At 44.7% G+C, this 23,887-nt stretch overlaps 1 protein-coding gene across 12 annotated transcripts in view; it reads left to right on the top strand.

Moving 5' to 3' along the window:
• The window catches only part of RBFOX3 (RNA binding fox-1 homolog 3), a 559,590-nt gene that overhangs the window by 466,773 nt on the left and 68,930 nt on the right, over positions 1 to 23,887 (top strand). For all 12 annotated transcript variants that reach the window (XM_029599166.1, XM_029599167.1, XM_029599164.1 and 9 more), the window contains one exon: positions 14,873 to 15,106. In XM_029599166.1, the coding sequence (XP_029455026.1) occupies positions 14,873 to 15,106 (234 nt within the window). The remainder of the gene's footprint in view (positions 1 to 14,872; positions 15,107 to 23,887) is intronic.

The following is a 23,887-nucleotide window of genomic DNA, read 5'->3' as shown; positions in this document are numbered from 1 at the left end:
CCCTGAATTCCCAGCAGCAGGAATGGAGCCAGGCAGCAGTTCTTTGGCAGCATCTGAGCTTCCACGGCAGCCCTTAACTTCGGCCTCCTCAGGCCACATGAAGAGGAGGAGAGGCAGCCTCTGAGCGGGGGGGGGATGCAGCGACAGCTGTTCTTGTGGCCGCAGGAAGTGGGGAAGAGCGTGGTGGGTCTCTCTCTTTGGCTCCTCGGACGGCCGTGAGCAAAAGGACAGGACTGGAGGCAGCAGACCTTTTGCTAGAGTGAGCCACCCCTGGGTTTTTGCCCCTCGTGATCCAGGCCTGATTGACCCTCACCCTTCAACTCCCACTTCTCTTACAGATTAAGAGTAAATTTTGTGCTAAATAGTTTTACACCAAGGTTTGTGGCTCCTTGTTTCTTTCTGCATTCTGTAACTTGGGCCCAGTGTTTAGTGCTCCAGTCTCACTTGGTGAATGAAAACTATGGATCATTAATAATCATAATCTCTCTTAATGAAAATGCGCACAATGTAGATCAAAGCTTTTGTCGATGACCAGTTAATTAACCACTCCACCGCGATGAAGCATGGCCCCTGTGCTGGCATGTCTCCAAAGGTAATCAGATAATACAAGTATTAATTAAGTGATTCCAACCCTAGTTATTAAAAAGTTATAGCACCCCCATTACTTGAGGACTAATTTTATTAAACCTTTCAAAAAATAATTCTGATTCAGTACCCCTGTCCTTTTTATCTTGCTCTGGGTAATATAATATCTGGCCTACAGGTATAAAAACATCAGAAAATTATTTCTGCGCAGGTTATAACTGAGTGTCATGGGAAGGTGACTGTGCAGCGCTGGGGTTTTTTAATTGTCAGACGTGAGTGCACAGCATTCCCCTCTCTCATTTTTCCACCCCTCTCTGATCAAGCTGTTGCATGTCACTGATCTCCCTAACCTGCCGTAGTTACCTGGTTCCTGCAGTAGCAGCCCTTCCCCACTCCCCACAGAGGGGAAGCTCACAGCACAGTTCAGCTGAGGTGATGGGTGCCGTGCAGTGCAGGAAACAGGCCTGAGAACGATGCACTCATGGTCCTAATTCGTAACAGATATCAAAGCTCTTGTAGGGCCAGAGTGGATTAGGTGACATGGATTATAGACTTTCTCTGGGTGAGAGAGAGTGGAAGACGTTTTCCTCTCTTCTGCAGGTAAGAGATTTTGCAGGAAAAGAAGCTGTCACAACACACTGCATACACTCTCCCTCATGGTTTCTTTATCTAGTTTTCTGTTCCTCACTAGCTGGTACTGAATGTGTGCTCCGGGCACTTCGGCCTTCACATGCGATGAAGTATTAGCTCTTGTTTAAAGGGAAGCCAGGACAGGCCAGGGCCGTGCCATTTCTCTTCTCCAGCGGGCGATTTTGGGACTTTGAGTCTACAACCCTCTGGCTCCAGACCAGAGACAGTCTGCTGACCTAAGAGCAGCTCAGCTTGGCTACCTGCAAGGTGCCTTGCTGATACTGACCCACAAGCACTTTGCAATGGTACTGGGAAGAGGTTACAAAGTCAATACATCTTTCATACTCACTGGACTGCAGAGCTTTCTGCTACCCAGAGGCAGCTTCACAGGTTGCTTCATGAAGTGCAAAGCATTATGGGGATTTTTTTTTTTTTTTTTAAAGTATTTAACTCGGCAAAATGGCTTTAAATGCGGCCCAATGATTCTGCAGCGTTCAAAACGTGCACCTTTTAGCCACATCATGAAGAGGCATTCCTGTGGGTGGGTTTAGGTCAGGGAGTAAAGCAGTGCACGGGCTTTCTGTGGCCACGGTTCCTGCCAACCTCACAGATAGCGGGCCCAGAGCCGATAGGTGTGCTCTTCAGGTGCGGACTTTGCACTTGTAACATTTTTAAACAGAAATCACTTGGCTCTTTTTCTCTCTGAAGCTATGCAGAAAGTATGTGCACTAAAACCCACCTGCATTTTTTGCAATTGCTCTGGCTGTTTGGAAATTGCCCCCTGTGAATCAATTATGTGCAACTCCCTTCCCAACTTGGCAAAGAAATAGTAGCCATTTAAAAAAAGAGAGGGGGGCAAACAGCCTCCATGGTAGATTGGAATGAATTTCATCTTACATGCAAAGTTCTTTACAAGCCTGTTGCTTTCCCAGTATTTAACAATTAAAGGACGTTTCTTTCTACAGATTTTAGCACTTCTGCCCCAGTGACACTCTCTCCTAACAGCAGAGCATGCCACTTCTTTTGCAGAGGCACAGGGCACGCCTTGCTTCCTTGGTTATTTTTGTAATTTCATGTTGGATCTGGTTAATATTTTAGCTGTACAGTTATGTTGAAAGGTGATAAAAAGATGTTTAAAAAGTTTTAGTGCGCACATCCTTAAAAATGTAACTGGCATATTAAAGCCCTTCTTAAACATGGGATGCACTAAATATGGTTGCGCGCCCGCTAAAATGAAGACTTATTGGCAGACGTGTAAGGCTAGCATGCACGCTAAGCAAAATACTTTATGGTGTGCACACGGCCTCTCGAAATCCCCTGTGACAACCTGCCCAAAGTGAAAGCGCTAGTTAGCATGGAAGATTTATCTATCCCCCTTTGCTCCTTGTACAAGCCTTCTCCCCCAATCCAGGTTTGCCTCCCTCACAACACCCTTCTCTTAATTAAGGCAAGCCCTCTCTATGCTGGACTGCACCCACCAGCCCTCCAGAATGATTCCTTACCATTCTGGAGGGTCCCAGTCTTCACCAGTAGTAAGGATGCAAGAGCCCTCCTTCCAACCCTCCCAACGATGCCACATGGGGTACTTCACCCAGTCCCGTGATCCTGGTGAAGCACTATTAGGCGGTGTCATTTGTGGCTCATGCTAGAGTCTAATTTACATATGATAATTCCTTATTTGCATGCATGTGCTCACCAATGTTCTCTGGTCCCAGTTTAGCTTGCATGCTGGAGCCTTAGTGCACAGCATGCGGATTTTTCTGTCTGCTGACCTTTAGTGCACAGCTCCCTCCCATTACGTGCTCACTGCTGCTGCTGGTGTGGCACTTTTCACTAGTCACTCCATGTGTCCTAGTGAATCTCACTCCCTGTGCTACTGCCTCTCCATACGTTACACATCGCCTGTGGCTGGGGTTACTGACAGTCAGTGTGCGTCGCATATTGATTGGTCCCTAAGTGAGACATGAGAGCCACTCAGAGCACTGGGTGCGGTCTCCGAAGCCTTTGAGTCACATTTCCCACACTGATGCCAAGCAGGAACCCTAACACCTAGCGTTGTGCTGCTCCAGCTTTCCTTCTAATTCTGCAAGGAATTAAAATAAGTGAAAGTTTATTGCAATTGTTTAACTATTGCAAAAGGCAAAATGAAAAATATCTATATTTTTAATATTCATTCAAAACTAACATGCTTTTTTCAGTGCCTTTTAAAAAAAAAAAAAAAAGAGAGAGAGCCAAAAGAAACCTCCAATCTCCCCAGTGACCTTTCTGCATCATAAACTGGTCACATACACAATTAAGGAGTTATTCTCGGAGCTGTGAGCCACAGTCGTATTTCATGGTGAAAGACCCTGCCACTGGAGAGTTATAAAATATCACAGGGGGATTGCTGAAGCTCCCACCGCTTCTTGCTAAATCATTTTGAATAGTTTATCGCCCAGTGCTGGATTACTGATGCAGCTTCTCCTGCAAGGGCAGAGCCACTGACAGAAACCCGAAGCATTAGTCTTTCCACGCACCCAGAACTGTTGGGTGCTCTTTTCTTAAGACGCAGAGGCATCTGGGCCAGCGAGCGGGACTCGGTGATACTGCCACGTGCTGTCATGCAGGAGGACCTAGGTTCCAATCCTGACTCCATCTTCCGCCGCATGGGCCGGTCGGGGTTGGAGGTGCTGTGGGGGTAGCACTCGGGGGGGGGGGTCCCCAGTCATTGTGAATGGTGACACCTAGTGGCTGGATTAAGGGGCCATAATTGCAGGGTTCCAGAAGTGGCCCCCGGCCAGGGACTGTCGCAGTGACTGGCATAAAGAGAGCTGGGAGGAGGTATAAAATAGGGGGCAAAATCGGCTGGTGAGTGAAGGTTCATATTGCCAGATTTAAGCCCGAGGTCTTACGATCAGCCTATCCTGAAAATGTGGTTGCTGTAGGTGAAATGATTCAGGAGATGACATGCACTGAGACAGACAGACAAAGCAAAAGCATAAATGATTTTTTTTTTTTTAAAGAAAAACTAGAAAAAAAAAAAGATACAGACTGTGTATAAGTCAAGGTGCAAGGTATCCCAATGTAATTTGCATTGAGCTTGGTTTGAGAAGTCGAGTAATCAAATCTAAAATCCAATCCAAATTTAATTTCAGAGTTGATTATTGGTTAGAAGAGAAAGTGGCTGGGGTATGGCAAAGCATTTTTTTTTTTTTTTTTTTTTAAAGATCGTTTGTGTATGGGTTTGTTAAGATGACATGGGATTCCTATATTCACTCCCCTCCCCTTGCTCTGAGAGTGAACCAGGAGTTGGGAAACCTTTCTTAGGCTGTGCTGGCAGCAGGGAGAGAGAGGAAGGTTCTCTTCCTGCAGTGCATCTCTACCCTAAGGTCACCCTACTCCTCGGTAATCCCACATGTGCTTTTATAGTTCAGGCATCACAGGAGAAGTGTGTGTTTGTTTATGTGTCTCTTACATTAATGAAACCGCCCCTCCAACAGGGACTCTGGGTATTGTTGTTGCATAGGGTTGCTCCCACACGAATAAAGAAGCTCCCAAGGCTACCATTGGAGTGGGGGTTGCTGGATGCTACCATGGAGCCCGTATGTAGAAGGGATAAAGAGGAGGAGTTTTAATGCATTGAATTTCAAAGGTTGCAGGTTAATCCAATGAGAAGAGTCTCTTTCCGCTTCAGCCATAATGTGTAACCGTGTCATTAACGTTCCCCCTCTGCCCACAGTGCAGCTGAATCTGCCCCTTTCCCTGGAGAGTAGAGCATTTCTGGAACTGACAGGACAAAATCATGTATCTTCCAATAATTTCATCTGCTTTTATCACGCTCTCCATTGCATCTCCAGTGCTGCATGGGCTTCCAGCACCCACAAAACAAGGGGGTGGCAGTCTCAGAAACGAAGGGCTAACAGATTTCACCCCCTACAAAGGAAAGGGAAGCTTTACTTAGAGAGGGAAAAGGTAGGCTAGAACACTAAATCAATTCAAAGCTATACTGGGTCTCAATCAAATGGTTCAGTGGTAGTGTCATGTGAGAATTATGGGTTCAAATCCAGAGCCTGGGCTAATCAGGATGGGGGGTGCTGCAGAGGCAGCACTCACAGCCCTTGGAGGAAGGGAGTCCCAGTCTTCATACAACAGTGACACCTGGTGGCCAAGCTTAGGATGCACATATATCAGGTTCCAGAAGGTGCTGCAGTCAGCTGCCTCAGACCAAGGACTTCCTGTGATGGCTAAGCTGGAAAGGAGGAGAGTTAAAAATGGATGAACATTTAGAATAGTTGCAGTCCTATTGAACCATAGTCCCAATCACAGCTGGCTTGAATTGAGCTAGAAAACCAAAGGGGTGGGAAGAAACTGCCGAGCGAAATAAATAAAATTGGATAGGTTTTATAAAGAAAAGTATACAGGTGAGTCTGAAGATTCAGTTTAGTACTAAAGAAAAGCTCTAATCCAGCAATTCTGAGTCAATCACCAGACTTGGGGTGAGAATAATTATTTTTCATTGCTGCAGAACTGACTGCAAACAGTGGGTTTTTGTCATCTTCTGGATCACCACCTAGAGATAGCAGTCAGAAGAAGGTTGAACTTCTCTCTGGACTTTTCATCATAGCCAACTATATAAATAACAGCACTACACAACCTAATAGCACTAAACATCCAATACCGTACTCATCTCAGAACAATAAAAATACCAAGCATAGCTCAAAACAGCACCCAACACCATGCATAACTCAAAACAACATATGATATCATATACAGCACCCAACACAGCCTAAAATAGTACTCAACATCCAATACAGTACACAGCTGAAACAACACACAACACCATTCACAACACAAAGTAGCACCCAACAGAGTGCACAGATTAAAACAATGCTCAACTCCATGCGCAGATAACATTGCACCTACTATTTGTAAATGATTTGAAGCTTTTTTAGCTCTTGTGACCATCATTTATTTATTTATTTATTTATTTATTTAACTCTTTTTCTATACTGACATTCATGAAACATATCATATCGGTTTACATGGAACAGGGGTATTGTAACATTAAGGAAGGAGATAAGTTGCAATAAACAGGGGTTGTGGAAACTTGGGTAACTGAAAGTACAGATGACAGAGGTTTAGCAAAATAAACTAACAAGGTAAATACTGGTTGAGCCCTGGATCGCATATAGAACACTCTATAAATATAGACATTATATACACAGGAGTAAGAGTGACTACGATGCAATGCAGTGGCAGTACAAGAAGGGGATTAACAAATGGAGAGGGTTGTGAGCGGCGCTGTAGAGTACAAGTATAAAGTATAAAATAAAAGTATGATAAGAACTTCCCAAAAGTGAGAGGGACAGATGAAGATAACTCAGTTATTTAGTGGAATAATGTTGAGTAGTGAAGAATTCTCAGATGACATCAGAATGACATTTAGACTGGACAAATGTACTAGGGCAACCTTCTTTAAAGAAAAATTAAACAAAACTAAAAACCTTTCTCTGATTGAAGAATGTAACATAAAAGAACTTGAGCAGGAAGGTGTATTTTTTTTTTTTAAATAACAATTTTTATTGGAGCAACCTGTATACAACCACATACACATTATGATACACACTACACATTGCAAGTACTACCCCAATATTCTTTTTCCATTTTCTGAGTAATGCCTATGTTGAGGTCACCCTTCCCACCCCCCACCCCCCTCCCTCCCATAGAGAACCATAGAGACCAATACAACTTAAAAGGACAACAACTTTCAAACATCAACAAAGCAAACGGTTGATAGGTGTCTTCCCGGAACAACCTAGAGTATACCCCCCTACCAAGAGAGCCCATGGAATGAGTCCAAAGTACAGTCCCCCCCAATCTAGTAACACAGTCCTGGTGCAACTAGTGGTCACGGACCCTCCAAGGGGGCCGACTGGCGTACGGCAGGTGAAAGACTCTGATAGTATGGAAGCCAAAGCTCCCGAAAGTACTGTTTCCGCTTGGTTGTAGAGCACTTGTACATGGAGCCATACTCCAGCTGATAAAGCTCCGTCAGCGCTGAAATCCACATGGTGTGAGTGGGAGGAACCGAATCTAGCCATTTGAGCATAATACACTTTCTGGCAATCAAACAGGCTTTAGAAATAAACCCTATATTGTCCACATTTAAGCTTTGGTCTCCAACATCGTTATTGAGAAGACAAAAGGAAGATGCCCAACTGATCTCCGTTTGGAGAATGGAGGATAAACATCTATGTATAGATTCCCAAAAGGACTGTATACAAGGACAGCTCCACAAGCAATGGAACAATGTAGCCGACAGTTCAGGACATTTAAGGCATGCCGCCGATGGTGCACATCCCATGCGATGGGCTCGGGCAGGGGAACATATGGTACGATGAAAAATCCTTTGCTGTAACTCTCGAAGACCAACATTGTTCGTTATTTTAGAAATAGTTGCATAAGAGTTCTTAAGCATACAGGCTTGTATATCCTCACCACAGTCACGAGACCATTTAGTAGATAAGTCCTGATAAATCCGATAAGGTTGCACAGTGACATAAAAGAAATAGAGACATGACAGTGAACCCTTACGCATTTGAAAACATGACATCAGATCTTTGTAAGTGGAATTACTCACCCTGCCCTCCTGTCCCCGGAGCAGTGTACGAGTTCTAGCTCGCAACTGCCCATATAAAAGAAAATGGCAAGGCCGAAACCCTAGATGAGTTTGGCAGTGTGTAAAGGAAAACATTTGACCAGTGTTCACATCCAATAAAGCACTCAGGGGCCAGTTAGTAGGTAGTGAGGGCGAATTGGGGGAGGTGTTGGCAGATAGGGAGGCCAATAAGGAGCCCCGCATAGGAAATTGGGGAGAGACATCTATGGAGAGATTTAGCATGTTGCACGTTATTCTCCACACCTTCCGCATTGTTTGCACTAACACAAAATGAGTTGAATCCCTGTGTGGGGGAGTGAGTGAGGTATGCAGAATAAAGCTTGGGTCATATGGTGTACACAGCGTGCGTATTAAGGGGTAATCAGTATATTCCGAAGTCCCGAAGAACCAGTCTCCAAGAAAAGGAAGGTGTATTTAATATCTAGGAGTAAAACAAGGTGCAACATTCCAGCATACTAAAAGAAAAGATCAGCAAAGAGTACTATAGGAGACTGAAACTGATATTGAAAAGCACTTTAACAGCACGGAATAGCCTGTAACTATCAATCAACTTGCAATCCCTTCACTCTCCTACAGTTTTGGAATTGTAGACTGGCCCAATAAAGATCTCAAACAGTTGAACAGGAAACTCTTCCATGCCCACCAGGTAATCTGTAAGAATCGGCATATGCTGAGATTGTACATTCCAAGAGTCGAAGGTGATATGGGCCTTGTAGAAATAGATTATATATACGGTACAGAGCTGCTATTATAGGCCTCCAAGCATACGTAACAGCATCCAACAGATCTAAAAACCAGGCTAATTTTAAAACAAGTGTGCGCCCATATACATGCGTATCGGTGCACAAGTGAAGATACGCTGGAATTTTAAATTGTATGCGCATAAAGATTCAAGAGTAATAAAAAGAAGGAAAATAATTGGCAAAAGCATAAATACAGTGGAAACATAAGAAATCGAGAGTTACTTTAGAAACCTTGAGGTTGATATTCAAAAGCCATTTAGAAGGATATCTGAAAGGTTACATACACATCAATGTAAGAGAGTTACCAAACTTTATCATAAAGGTTTAACATATACCATAAAATGTGTCATGTTGATTTCACAACATCCTCCCTTGTACTCATTCATACGTACACTCACACTAATAAAAACATAAATGCAGGCTTGTCATTAAACATCCCCGTTTCACCAACTTAGTTAACACTTATAATGTAAACTGCATATGTATCTATAAGTGTTAACTAAGTTGGTGAAACGGGGATGTTTAATGACAAGCCTGCATTTATGTTTTTAATAGTGTGAGTGTACGTATGAATGAGTACAAGGGAGGATGTTGTGAAATCAACATGACACATTTTATGGTATATGTTAAACCTTTATGATAAAGTTTGGTAACTCTCTTACATTGATGTATATGTTACAATATAGTTGAGCGTATTGTGTAATATCACCCACCGGGTTTATCTGAAAAGTTATCCATCTAAATGGCTAGCCAGTTATACTTAAAGCCATATGCAGCTAAATACTAACCACATAATGACTTATGTTGCTAAATCTGGTTGTGTCGTAGGGCTGTCCTAAAGTTGACTGGAATTAGCTAACCGGCTAGCTTTAAAATAGCCAGGGGCAGGGGAGGGCCAGTGCCCCTGGGCACAGGGCCATGGGGGGGCGGGGGAGCTGATGCCGACATAGGGATGCCCATGCGGTTGCCAGTGAATCCCATCCCACTGGTGGTCGAAAAACAAAAAGACAGGCCGTGCAGCTGCCAGTAGACCTCAGCCCACCAGTGGCTGAGCAGGGAAGCGCGCCGTTCCTATCCTGTGACCAGGCCACTGTTTCCTCTAAACTGCACATATGCTTGGCCACCCATAATGTTTTTCGCAGCCGTGCACAGCAGGAAAATCGCCAGGGTGGGGTGAAGCTCATCCCACCATTGTCCGAAGAAAATGTCACCTCCTAACCTCCAGGTGCTCTTTCTCCTTCCTTCCTACACGTCCCCAAAATAGAAACATTGCCGGAACCATACGGGCAGGAAGGAGGAGGTGCATTGGCCCGCGTGCAGAAGAGGAGCAGCATCTGTGGCAGGAACACCGTGGATCCTACCTCGCGGCAGCCCAAGAAGAGAAGGCTTGGTAGCAGGGCCGCTGCAGATCCTACCTCATGGTGGCCCGAGAAGATCAGAGTCACTGCAGAGCCCATCCCGCTGCAACTCGCAAAAAGGAGACCCAGAGGCAAGAGGGAGGCTGAGGCTTTATAGAGAGTGTGTATCTGAGAGTGAGTTGAGAGACTGTGTGTAGGAATGAGAGCCTTTATGTTCAGAGAGGCAGCATGTGAGAGTTTGTGTGTGTGTGTGTGAGACAGCATGAGAGAGTGATACCTGTGTATGTGTGAGGTAGCATGTGAGAGTGGGAGCCTGCATGTGTGTGTGAGAGAGAATGACAGCATGTGAAAGAGATCAGTGTGTATGTATGAGAGAGAGACAGCATGTGAGAAGAAGAGCTTGAGTGTATGTTTGAGAAATAAAGGGAAGAAAAGTGGAGAGAGAAGAAACAGAAAAATGAGAGACTCTGTAAAAGGAACTGGCAAAAGACCAAGAAAGGAAACATTGAAAAAAAAGCCTGTGACCATTTGATTAGAAAAGTAAGATCAGACAGCATGGATTAAAAAAAAAATTGAAATGTTAGTGATTGGCATATGTTATCTTTGGGAATGTGCAAGAGTAGCACTTTCTCTATGCTGATCTCGCTATGTACGATATCCGCATGGAGGAAATGGAAGCCCAAAAAATTTTTAATAATGCGGGTCCTGCACAGAGGAGGCAGCAGAATGAACTTCAGTGCCAGTAGCAGCGATCGGCAACTCTCCAATTGCCATGCGACAGCAGAGGAATGAGAGAGGCTCCGAGGCTGCTAGCAAAAGAAAGAGAGGGGGTCTGCCTTCAGTGTGTGCATGTGTATGAATGGGAATCTGCCTGTGCGGGAGTGTGCGTGTGAATGAAAGGGTGTCTTCCAGGGGTCTGTCTGTGTGAGAATGGGTGGGTGCATGGGTATGTCAGGTTGCCAATGAAAGTAAGAGCATGTATGTGTTTGTGAGAATCTGGGAAAATAAGAGCTTGATGTGGGGGATGGGGGAGAAAGAGGCTCTTAGCACCTGTGCATGAGAGTGTATCTGTGTCTGTGATAGAGGTTGTGGGTATCTATAAGAGTATGCATTTATTTGTGTGTATGTAACAGTGTTTGTGTGAGAGAGAATGGACATGTGAGTATGTGTGAGAGGATTAAGTTTGTGTGCCCCGCTAGCCCCCTAATCTTTGACAATCTCAGGATGACTGGAAATCAAGTTCCCAAGTATGGACAGCAGGGGCCTGTTTTTTTAATCCATATTAGTTTTAATTATTGGGTGTTATTTGATGTGTCTGCTGTTGTGAAATATTTTATTGGTGCTTGGGAAATTTTTTAAAAATGTATATGACTAATTAATTGATGTTCTATTCATCAGTAGTTTGAAATGTTTATTCTTTTATTAGTATGGTTTTACTATTATAATTGATGCTTTATGTTTTTTGATTTTATTGTTTTATGAGGAATGGTGGTTCTGTTTTTCCATTGTTACACACAGAATCTGGCTTCTTGGGGTTTCTATTTCAGTTTTTGTCTAATTTGTGACTCTTTGTTCTGTATTTGGTGAGGGTCTGTCTCTGCTCTGTGAGTGTGACCATGATGAGAGATTCTGCTAGCGTGTAGTGTCTGTGTAGGGATTTATAGCAATCGGGTTTGTTTTATTTCCTCAGTAGGTGGTGTATTGGTATTCTGGGACCCAATGTAATATTTACCTTTGCTTTTTCACAGGTAGGGTTATTGTTGTTTGAGTCCTTGGTGTTATTACTGTTACGTTATGAGAGGTTTGCTGTATAGATTTTGAGTGTCTCTTTTGTGGGGTTTTGTGTTAGTTCACAATGGGCTGGATTTTAAAAAGGTTATGCGCGCCGGGCCTATTTTCAAAAGGCCCGGCAATGTGTGTAAAGCTCCAGGATGCGTGTAAGTCCCAGGGCTTTACTAAGGGGGCAGGGCATGAGCGGAGCGAGGTCAGAGGCTCCAGGCACAGTGGCCATTTGCTGCTGTGCTTGGGATCACGCGCCGGCAGTTGGCCGGAGCATGCAACTTGCACCTGCCCAGAGGCAGGCGCAAAAGGTAAATTAACATTTTGGGGGGGGGGGGTTAGAGTAGGACTAGGGGGAGGAAAAATTAGGGGAAGGGGTGGGAAGGTCAGGTTAGGGGGGAGGGAACGGGGGAAGGCAGCGTGGCTCGGTGCGCGCAAGGTGCATAATTGTACACCCCCTTGCGCGCGCCAACCCCCGATTTTATAACGTGCACGTGCCGGGTAGCGCGCGCACATGTAGACCATGCACACTTCTTTTAAAATCTACCCCAATGTGTCTGGCAGTGGAAGGTGTTTGTGCTGCTATTACTGTGAGGTGACACCCGAATTTGAAAATATCTTTTTGTATGATGAGCTGTAAGGGAAACATCCAAACTCTCTATTTTGGGGGGAATTTCTGTGGATGTGCAGTGTGTTACAGGGGGGGGGGGTGCTGGAGAGGCACATAAATGCATTGGGCCCCGGGCGCTGGAGACCCTCTGTATGCCACTGGCTTTGATGCAAGAAAATCAGACATTGTGGTAAAAGAGAAAAGCGCAAGAATGGCATTGCTGATAGAAGTGTCAATACCAAGAAAAGATCCTTAAGTACCAAATGATGAACTCAGAGTCCAAGAAAATGTGGCAGAAAGATACAGAAATAGTACTAATTGTATTGGTTTCCACTGGCCTGATTAAAAAGAACTTCCAGGCGGACCTTGATATGTTGTCTATACATATTACATCTTATGAATTCCAGAAGGAAGATCTGTATGGCACAATGCAAGTATTAAGAAGGGCATTAGCAATAAATTTGAGAGACTATCTTGCCCAACATACCTTAGCTTCCGAGTAAAGTTCTTTACTGTCATGATATGCACAAAGATTGACCTGTTTGGAGACATTCTCCATGAGAGAAACCTTATAGATGCACAGCCCAAAATAGCACCCAACACAGTGCACAGCTTGCAGCAGCACCCAATACAGGACACAGCCTAAAACAACACCCAATACCCAGCATACAACAGCGCATCAGCCTCGTTCCTCTTTGCGATACAGAACACACTTGCTTCATAAACGGTCATCTAATCCAGTGTTTCCCAGCCCTCTCTTGGAGGCACACCTAACCAGTCGGGTTTCCAGGATTGCCACAAGGAATATGTATAAGATAGATTTGCATATCATGGGGCTCCAATATATTCATATCTATCTCAGATAGCCAGCAGAGGGTGGAGCCAATAAAGGTCCTTACAAAGGTCTGACGGTTCACAGTACTTTATTCACAAGGCAACTCCTCTTGTCTGATCATTTTCAATCAACAATTTTTAAAAATGTCCCTGACATGGACCCCTTGTTTCTCCCAGATGCTTTTCATGTACCAAACGTCATTGACGTCATTGATGTTTGGTACATGAAAAGCATCTGGAATTTATGCCGTTGTCCCTCCCGATGCAGCTTTTGGGCGAAACACGGGCTCCGTGTCGGGGGACATTTTTAAAGATTGTTGATTGAAAATGTTCAGACAAGAGAGGTTGTCTTGTAAATAAAGTACTGTGAGCCGTCAGACCTTTGTAAGGACCTTTTATTGGTTCCACACTCTGCTGGCTATCTGTATGACTCATTGAGTGTGGGGATTCTGCTCTGCTTATTTCCTTTTGGAATTCAAATCTGTCTCATGCATATTCAGTATGGATACCTTGAAAACCCGACTGGTTAGGTGTGCCTCCCCCGAGAGGGTTGGGAAAAACTGATCTAATCTATGTCCCTGCCTTCTTGAGGCATCCTACTCCAACTCTCCCAGACTTAGTGTTTGTCTTATCTGCAGTGAAAACCTCCAGTGAGAGAGATTCTAGATTAACAGCATTTAGCTAGTTTATAATTAGAAAGTTCTTCCTATTGTTTTCTTTAAATCTCTCCTTCTTGTCGTATGCATAATGGAGATGGAGAAGTACTGTCTTCTTTGTTAACCCCTCTTTATATGCTCCTGTTAGGTCATGTCTCAGATTCACTTCATTTGGCTAAATAAACCTTGTGAGTCATGTTACTCAGATCTATTAACTAGGTTTAAGATACATTTCATGCCCTCCTTTTTGAGTAGCTTGGTCTGTACCTGAGATATAATCTACTCTATCGAGCTGGCAGGACTGAGGACAGAAGTTTACAGCTGGAGAGACTGGGAGTGAGACAAGCAGCATCGGACATCATCTTCTGACGAGAGGGGTAGACAGCCATCTCCGACGACCTGGCATTAATAGAAGAGTCCCAGGACTCTGCCCTGAAAGGCAGGACAAGTGGCAGGAAAGCATTAGGGGGAGGTTAAATATGCCCTTTGAAGTAAAGACTGTAATTGCAGAATTAGCCCTTCGTTGGTAATTGGCAGAGACACCAGGACCACTGTTGAATTCTTTTCTTATTCTTTCGCTCCTTCCTCCATTCCTCCATCTTCTGCTTTTTTCCTTCTCCTCTCTGTTCATGCTCTTTCCCTCTCCTTTTCCAAACATTTGTCTTGCTTTTATTTTTGCTTGACCTTTCTCCCTCTCTCTTCACTTCTTTACATCCTTCTGCCTTCCCTGCAGCTTTCTCTTTTCCTGTGCCAGTAATGAATGACTTGTATCGTTTATTGTGGAATGCAGATGATGCCTTGCTCTGCTGCACTGGGTTTTACCTGCTCAATTCAGGGCTGCACCTGGTTATTGGCAAATTGCTTAGACTTTGGTCATTAGGGCGCAGTTCCCAAAGCCTCCTGGGAAAACCTCCTTCTTTGCTCTGGAGGGATTATGTACTCCCCCTCTTTCCCCCCCCCCCCCCCCCTTCGATAATGTGCATTCTGGTTGTAACCAAACTCCTGCTTTGTTTCCCTAGGGTAATCAGGACGCCACGGCCCCTCCGGAAGCGATGGCACAGCCCTACCCCCCAGCCCAGTACCCACCGCAGAATGGAATCCCAGCAGAATACGCACCCCCTCCCCCCCTCCCCACACAGGACTACTCTGGCCAAACCACAGTACCAGAACACGCTCTGACCTTGTACACACCAGCACAGAATCATGCGGAGCCACCGGGCACAGATGCCAGCACAGCAGCGCAAACTGTGCCGGTAAGAGCTTGTCTGAGAGGTCCTAGCAGGGCTGTGGACCTGCCTTTAACTTTGCATGCAGTACAGAGATTGTGTATATGCACTGGAGATCAGATTATCTGCCAGGAGGTTATATACTATGACTGTTCACGCTTGTGGTGGTGCATTTGTCATGCATGCTATGCTATCATGGGGGAGAATTAGAGTAATGGGGGAGTGAACATGATGCAGCTGAAGTCTTGGGGTGCGTGCATTACATTGGACTTTCCCTTTTATGTGCATGTATGGTCTGGTATCACCCTGATGCAGGGTTATGCTGTTCTCTCTCCTCAGCACCCCTGCAGCTTCCCTTTCCCCGTTTTCTGCCTTCTGGCCCCCATCTCTTGTGGTTAAAAATATGTCCTCACTCCTTTTCCTTTGTTCCTGGCTAAATCCCACCTTTGTAAATATGCACACCCAGATGTCCAATTCCTCAGCTTGTGAATCACATTCTCTTCTCAGACCTCTTTACTTTGGGCTGCCTTCTAAATTATATGTTGTGCTTCTTTTCCTAATCCCCCACATAAAACCAGAAATGAAAAGGTGGTAGAAGCATCCACTAATGGCACTGCTGCTCTCCCCAAAATTTCTTATGTGGACTGGCAAAGAAAACCGAATGCTGAAGATTTATGTAAATACAACACAAGTAAAAAAAAAAAAAACAAAAACAAAAAAACCCCCAAAAAGGTGACATTACCTTTCCCCTTCTTATATTCAGGTCCAGATTTCCTACGAGGCAGACTAGGGGCACCATGTAAAAGTTGGTGGGGGAGGAGAGCCTTCTCCTCCTCAGTCTCAGCAGCACTTTTTCCCGAGCACAGCTCAGCCTGAGCAGCAGTGGTGTTTGTTGGGTCTGCCACTTTAAAAGCTCAGGGGCTTGCAGACCAGCAGCATTCATTACATTGTAAAACAGAATTGCTGCCATACAACCCCTGTGCCTGTTAGGGAGACAGTTTTGAAGGGACGCTATCAAGCAGAGTGAATGTTGAGGACCAACTGGATGTAGACAACGGAGGAAAGCAGATAGTCATTCAGAAGTGCATAGTTTTGAGGGAGGTATCTTCCATGGATACTTGCAAAACAGGGAATTAGAATATCCCAGTAGAAAGGTTGTGGTTAAGGCTTGTAACTTCTGCTTATAAGTAGATTGTGAATTCAAATAGAAATACTAATAAAAATGTCCTTATGCAAATGCCAGAAGTCTAAATAATAGAATGTATGGCATTATGAGGATATAGACATAATAGACCTCTCAGAGGCATGGTAGAAGGAGGATAACAAATGGGACACTGTGATACCAGGATATAAATTATATCGACATGTCAGGGCAGATCAAATTGGTGGAGGAGTGGCACTATATATAAAGGATGGCATAGAGTCCAGCAGGATAAAAGTCCTGCAGGAAACAAAATGCACTATGTAATTCTTATCACCAGGTTCTTATGGCCTGGATTGGCCACTGTTGGAAACAGGATGCTGGGCTTGATGGACCCTTGGTCTGACCCAGTTCTTATGTTCTTATGGTAAGATTATAGCAGTGGGTGTATACTACTGTCCATGTGGCCAAGATGAAGAAACAGGCTGTGAAATGCTAGCAGAAATTTGACAAGCAAATAAATTTGGCAACACAATAATAATGGGAGATGTAAGCTATTCCCAGTATTAATTGGGTCAGTATCTCATTAAAATATTCTAGAAGGGTTAATTTTCTTAATGCCATTGATTACTGTTTCATGGAGCAGCTGGTCCTAGAACCAACAAGAGGGGCAGCTATTTTAGATCTAGTCCTCAGTAGAAAACATTAACCGGTGCAAGGGATTAGTGTGATGGGGCCACTTTGCAATAGCAATCATAATACAATCAACTTTGACATAATCACTGGAGAGAGAACATTAAGTAAAACTACTATAATAGCATATAACTTTAAAAGGGAGACGATGAAAGAATAAGGAAATTAGGTTAAAAAAAAAAAAAAAAGCAATTGCAAAAATTAAAAGTTTGCATGAAGAATGGATATTGTTTGAAAATACTATCTTTGAAGCCCAGATAAAATGTATTCCATGCATTAAAAATGCTGGAGGACCAGACAACTGCCAGTATGGTTTAATGATGAGATGAAAGAGGCAGTTAAAACCAAACTTGCATCTTTCAAATAATGGAAAGTAGACCCTACTGAAAAAAATAGACAAGAGCATAAGTACTGGCAAGTTAAATATAAAACAATAATAAGACATGCCAAGAAACATTTGAGAGAAAGCTTACCATAGAGGCAAAAACTAGTAGTAAAAACTTTTTCAAGTACATTCAAAGCAAAAGACCTGTGAGGGAGTCAGTTGGGCCACTAGATGACTGAAGGGTAAAAGGCTTGCTCAGGGAGGACAAGGAAATAGCAGAAAATGGAATGGATTATTTTCTTCTATCTTTACTGAGGAAGACCAACACTAGAAACATTCTTTGATGGTAGAGATTCTGAGTAACTAAAGCAAATCTCTGTGATAATGGAAGATGTAATAGACCTAATTGACAAATCACCAGGACCAGATGGTCTCCACTCCAGTCTTGAAAGAATTCAAATATAAAATTGCAAATCCATTACTAATAACCTGTAACATCATTTAAAACAGCCACAATACCCAAAGACTGGAGGGTGGTCAGTGTAACACCTATTTTTAAAAAGAGCTCTAGGAATGGTCTTGGAAACTATAGGCCAGTGAGCCTAAGATCTGACCCAGACAAATGATAGAAGCTATTCTTAAAAACAAAATTACTGGTTGTATAGATAGACATGGCTTCATAGGGAAGAGTCAACATGGTTTTAGCAGAAGGAAGTCTTGCCTTACAAATTTAGTAGATTTTTTTGAAGGTGTAAATATGTAGAACAGGTGAGCCAGTTGATAGGGCTGGCCTTTAGGGTAGGGTGAGCCTGGGGTGCCAGGAGACATGGAGCACCTCCAGATACTGTCACCATCACCCATTGAGCTGGTCATCTGTGGGCATAAGCATCCAATTTAAGACAAGGCTAGAGGTAATTAGGTCTTCTCAAAGCCTTATGGGCTAGATCTGCCTCCATTCCCCCAATGCCATGTATGTGGCTGGCAGGAAAAGTGACATTTAATAGTCTGTCAGCTTCCTCTACCTCGTTGGGTCATTCTCACAGTATGAATGTGAGATTATGGGATCTCACTCAATCCATAAGACTGGCCGTGTACAGCAGAGGAAATTGCACTGTTAAGTGCCACTCCTGCCAGCTGTTGGGAGCCAATAGAAGAGCTGGGGAACACAGCTGCTGGAATAGAGAGGGGCTGAAAGTACTGGGCAAAGAGTAGGAGACCTACTTCATATGGGATAATGGAGGGAAGAGAGACTGTACATGGAGTGGAAGGGATAGTGATTTCTACATTGGGTGATGATGATGGAGAGCAGGAAGAGGGAGACCAACATGGGGTGGTGGGAGAGGACAGGGAGACTACAAGGGGTAGTGCAGGTATAGGTGAGGCGAGAGATTTTGAGATGGGGGCATGAAGTAGGAGACAAAATTCAGTCTAGAGGGATAAGACTTGGGATAGGGAGGAAGGGAAAGGGAGAGAGAGGACCACAGAGGAAGATAAGACTGGGATTGATGGAACTGAGAAGTAAGACTGAAAGTGTACAGAGATGGGGCAGACTAAATCTGGGAATAAAGGGAAGAGTCAGAGAGAGAAGACATGGGGCTGGAGGGACAAGAGAGAGCATTACGAATGGTTGCATGAAGAGGGAGAGAGATCCCAACAGTGACGGATTTAGGATTTTGCCATCCCTAGGCATTCTTGGTACTTTTGCTTCTCCCCCAACCATTAAGACTGATTAGGGATCAGAATATCTTAAGACACAGCCCCACATTTTCCTGTGGCAGCTCAGGGGTAGACTCTTTGGCAAAATGTTGAGAGTTCTGAAGAATATTGATAATCATTTTCATCTTTCATATTATATTATAAACCTTGCTTGTGTCTATATAATTTATATTCCTTTTATTGGGTGCGGAAAAGGGATATCAAGTATAAGTCCAGGGAGAAGATCTCAGGGATGAGGAGAGAAGGGAGGAGGACCAGGAATGGGGTGAGGAGAAGATGAAGGGACTGGAAATTGGAAAGGAGAAGGAGAGAGATGGGGAAGATTGAGGTGGGGTAGATCAGGGATCTGGGATGGGAAAGTGGAGGGGAAGGGAGGGAATTCTGGGATTGAGAGAGGAGGATTGAGGGTGGTTCCAGGACCTGGGGAGAAGGGAACAATAGGAAGATATGGAGGTTCCTGGATCTGGGGATAGAATCCAATATTAAAGGAAAGAGGATATAGTTGCGATGGAGAAGGTACAGAGAAGGGCAACCAAAATGATAAAGGGGATGGAACAGCTACCCTATGAGGAAAGGCTGAAGAGGTTAGGGCTGTTCAGCTTGGAGAAGAGACGGCTGAGGGGGATATGATAGAGGTCTTTAAGGTCATGAGAGGTCTTGAACGAGTAGATGTGAATCGGTTGTTTACACTTTGGAATAATAGAAGGACTAAGGGGCATTCCATAAAGTTAGCAAGTAGCAAATTTAAGACTAATCGTAGAAAATTCTTTTTCACTCAACGCATAATTAAGCTCTGGAATTTGTTGCCAGAGGATGTGGTTAGTGCAGTTAGTGTAGCTGGGTTCAAAAAAGGTTTGGATGGGTTCCTGGAGGAGAAGTCCATTAACGGCTATTAATCAAGTTTACTTAGGGGTAGATTTTTAAAAACAGCGCGATCGCGTACTTTTGTTTGCGCAGCAGGCGCAAACAAAAGTATGCTGGATTTTATAAGATACACGCATAGCCGCGCGTATCCTCTAAAATCCTGGATCGGCGTGCGCAAGGCTGCCGATTTTGGGCAGCCGGCGCACGCCGAGCCGCACAGCCTGCCTCCGTTCCCTCCGAGGCCACTCCGAAATCGGAGCGGCCTCGGAGGGAACTCTCTTTCGCCCTCCCCTCACCTTCCCCTCCCTTCCTCTTCCTAACCCACCCCCCCGGCCCTATCTAAACCCCCCCCCTTACCTTTGTCCGTAGATTTACGCCTGCGAGAAGCAGACGTAAATCTACGCGCGCCAGCGAACTGCTGGCGCGCTGTGCTCCGACCCAGGGGCTGGTCCGAAGGCCCTGACCACGCCCCCGGGCCAGCGCCATGCCCCCGGTCCCGCCCCCGAAATGCCGCGTCATCGGGTCCTGCCCTCCCCCGACACGCCCCCTTCCAAAAACCCCGGGACCTACGCGCGTCCCGGGGTTCTGCGTGCGCCGGCAGCCTATGGAAAAAAGGCGCGCCGGCGCGCAAGACCATGCTCGTGTAAATCCAGGCGGATTTACGCAAGCAGGGCTTTTAAAATCCGCCCGTTAGGGAATAGCCACTGCTATTAATTGTATCAGTAGCATGGGATCTTCTTAGTGTTTGGATAATTGCCAGGTTCTTGTGGCCTGGTTTGGCCTCTGTTGGAAACAGGATGCTGGGCTTGATGGACCCTTGGTCTGACCCAGCATGGCAATTTCTTATGTTCTTAAGTGGATTGGGGTGGGGGAAGAGAGAGTGGTGGGTCTCCTTCTGTTTTCTGGTTCTGCTGTCCCTTGCATCCCCTCTCTAATTTCTCACCCAGTCTGGCCTACACACACATCTAGTACCAATCCCTTCTCTCTCACAAAAGCACTGCCTCCCTCCCCCATTCCCTTCTATCTGATACACAGATATATGCCCCCCCCCCAACTGATCTCCTTTCACCCCCTAGTGCTCCTTCACTTAGCCTCTCCTAACCTCCCTAAAAGGGACCCCTATGCTCTCTCTGCTCCAGGCTCACCCTCTCCCCTCCTGTAATCTGCACATTGCCTGAGAGGGGAGGGTCTGGCTAGGAAGCAGAGAGCAGTTCCTTACTCCGTAAGATTCAGCACAGCTGGAAGGCAGCAAATCTTCAGCCAGGCTGCTGCCCCCCCCAAATGTTTGCTGTTCTAGGCACAGGCTTAGTGTGCCTATTGACAAATTCAGGCCTGGGTCTCAACATGGCAGAAGAAAGGGGCTGGAGCCAGGGAAGGTGAAAGAGCTTGAGTTGGTGAGGGGATAAGCAGAAGAAAATTAAGAAAGTAGATGAGGGATGGGGATAGGCTAAGTATAGAGGTTGGAAATGGGAGACTAGGGAGTGAATAAAAGAGAGGGAGGAAACAGGAGATTGAAGAAGGAATGAGACCAGGGGAAATGGGGAGGTGATGACAGAGAGGGAAAGGGGGTGAAACTTGGAGATAGAATGCTGGTAGGTAGGTGAGAGATGAAAATAGGAAGGTTGTGAGAACTGGGAAAGACAATGGGGTAAGAGGAAGAGAGAGGCAAGATAGGAAGAGGTGAATGTGGGTGGAAAAACAATAAAAGATGTGCAGACATCATAAGGAAAAAGTTAAAAGGATGGATATAGGAGCGTTTGAAGGGGAATGGTTGAAGAAAGTGTCCGTTTTGGGATAGTGGGGGATGAGAAGGTCATAAAGGAGGCGGCAGTTGGGGAATAAAGATAATGGAGCCAGATATCTAGAGATTGATGAGGAGGAGATGGATGGATGAGAGGGGGCAATGGAAGAGAAAGTTAGGGAGGTGAAAAACTGGGGCAGCAGGAAATGGAGAGGGATAAGCACAAAATGAAATCTAGTTATGAGTGAAAAGGTAGGCAGAAAAAGAGATGAAGGGAAAAGATCAATGTTAGAGACAGATATAGGGAGGAAGTGAAGCAAACAGGATGAGAGAGAAGAAAGAGAAAGGAGACCCTGGAAAAGGAAGGCACCAAAAGCAGAAAAATAGACCAGAACCAACATGATCATAAAAATAAACTGCCCAGATAACAAAGGTAAAAAAACATTTTATTTTGAATTTAGTGATTGGAATATATCCGTTTGGAACTGTGCATCTCTGATATCTTTGTATTTTACACAGTACAGAAGAAAGTGCATTTCAGTTTTTCTTTGCATTGTATGCAAAATCTGTTTTCTTGAGGTCTGTAGCTGCAGTTTTTGTGTACCTGTTTCTAATATGTGGCTCCTTATTCTGCATTAGGTTTGGATCTGTCTGTGTTCTGCGTGTGGGAGATGAGGTATTTTACTAGTGTTTAGTTTCTGTGTAGGGGTCTATAGCTTTCTGACTTATTCTGTTTTGCCAGTAGGAAGTGTATTGGTGCTCTAGGGCCCTGTGTAATATTGGAAGTGCCTCTTTTCATAAGTAGGATTTTTGCTGTTTGAGTTCTGGGAGTTAGTGCTGTTTTAGTATGACAAGTTTTCTTTATAGGTTTGTAATAGGTTTGTTTATTGGGGTTTGTGTTATTTCCAAAGTGTCTGATAGTGGACTGCTGGTGGTGTTTTTACTAAAGTGACTCTAGAATTTGTATATTGTGTACATTGAGGGAATGCCTGGAGGGAGGAGGGAGAAAGGGGAGAGAATGCCCAGAGGGAAGCAGCTATAGCATCCTGTCCAGGGAGAATGTGGGCCAGCACGAAAACCTGAGATTTGTCCCTGTTGTACTTTCTATAACCTGTCATTTTACTTTACAGTTATTAATTTGTATTTTGTCTTTCATTTCTTCTTTTATTTTAATCATTATGCATATGACTTTGGCAGCACATGTAAAATTGTCATGCCGTTAAAGTTATCCGAGTGGTGGAAGAGAGAGAGAATGCCTGAAGGGAGAGAGAGAAGGGACAGAATAGATGGAGGGAGAAGAGAGAGAAAATGTATGGTGAGCGTGCCATCAACAGTTTTCGTCCAGGGTGTCGTATGTCCTAGAGCTGGCTGTGCCAATTGATGTAGTGCATTTGGATTTTCAGAAGGCATTTGACAAAGTCCCCCATGAGAAGGCTCCTCAGGAAATTTAAAAAGTCATGGAAAAGGATGCAATGTACCATTGTGAATTGGTAACTGATAGGAAAGAAAGTAAAGTTAAATGGGTCCGTTTTCTAAACGGATAAATGTCATTAGGGGGGTACCAAGGGATCAATACTGGGACTCGTGCTGTTTAACATATTCATAAATGATCTGGAAAAGGGAACAATGAGTTAGATGATCATATTTTAAAATAACACAAAATGTATCTGAAGTTGTTAGAACAGCAGCAGATTGAGAGGTACTGCAAGGGACCTTGTGAGACTAGGAGACTGGGCATCTGAAGGGCATCTGAAATTTAATATGGAAAAGTGCCAAGTGATGCACATAGGGAAAAATAATCCCAATTAACAGGTACGCAATGCCGGATTCTGTATTGGGCGTCACCACCTAGGAGAAGGACCTTGGAGTCCTTGTGGACGATATGTTGAAATTCTCGCCTTAACGTGCGATGGTGGGCAAAAAAAGCAAATAGAGTGTAAGGAATGGTTCAAAACGGAAGGGAGAATAAATCAGACGATATCATATTGCCTCTGTATTGCTCCACGATGTAACTGCACCTTGAGCACTGTGGGGTAGATTTTCAGACGAGCGCGAACAGCCTACTTTTGTTTGCGCTCCAGGCGCAAACAAAAGTACGCTGGATTTTAGTAGATACGCGCGGAGCCGCGCGTATCCACTAAAATCCTGGATCGGCGCGCGCAAGGCTATCGATTTTGTATAGCCTGCGCGCGCCGAGCCGCGCTACCTCCCCCCGTTCCCTCCAAGGCCGCTCCGAAATCGGAGCGGCCTTGGAGGGAACTTTCCTTTGCCCTCCCCTCACCTTCCCCTCCCTTCCCCTACCTAACCCACCCGCCCGGCCCTGTCTAC

This window comes from Rhinatrema bivittatum, chromosome 4 (assembly GCF_901001135.1).
Source record: "Rhinatrema bivittatum chromosome 4, aRhiBiv1.1, whole genome shotgun sequence".
NCBI classification, from domain to species: Eukaryota; Metazoa; Chordata; class Amphibia; order Gymnophiona; family Rhinatrematidae; genus Rhinatrema; species Rhinatrema bivittatum.
The sequence above is the reverse complement of the archived record's forward strand: the minus strand, read 5'-3'. Positions and strand labels throughout refer to the sequence as shown.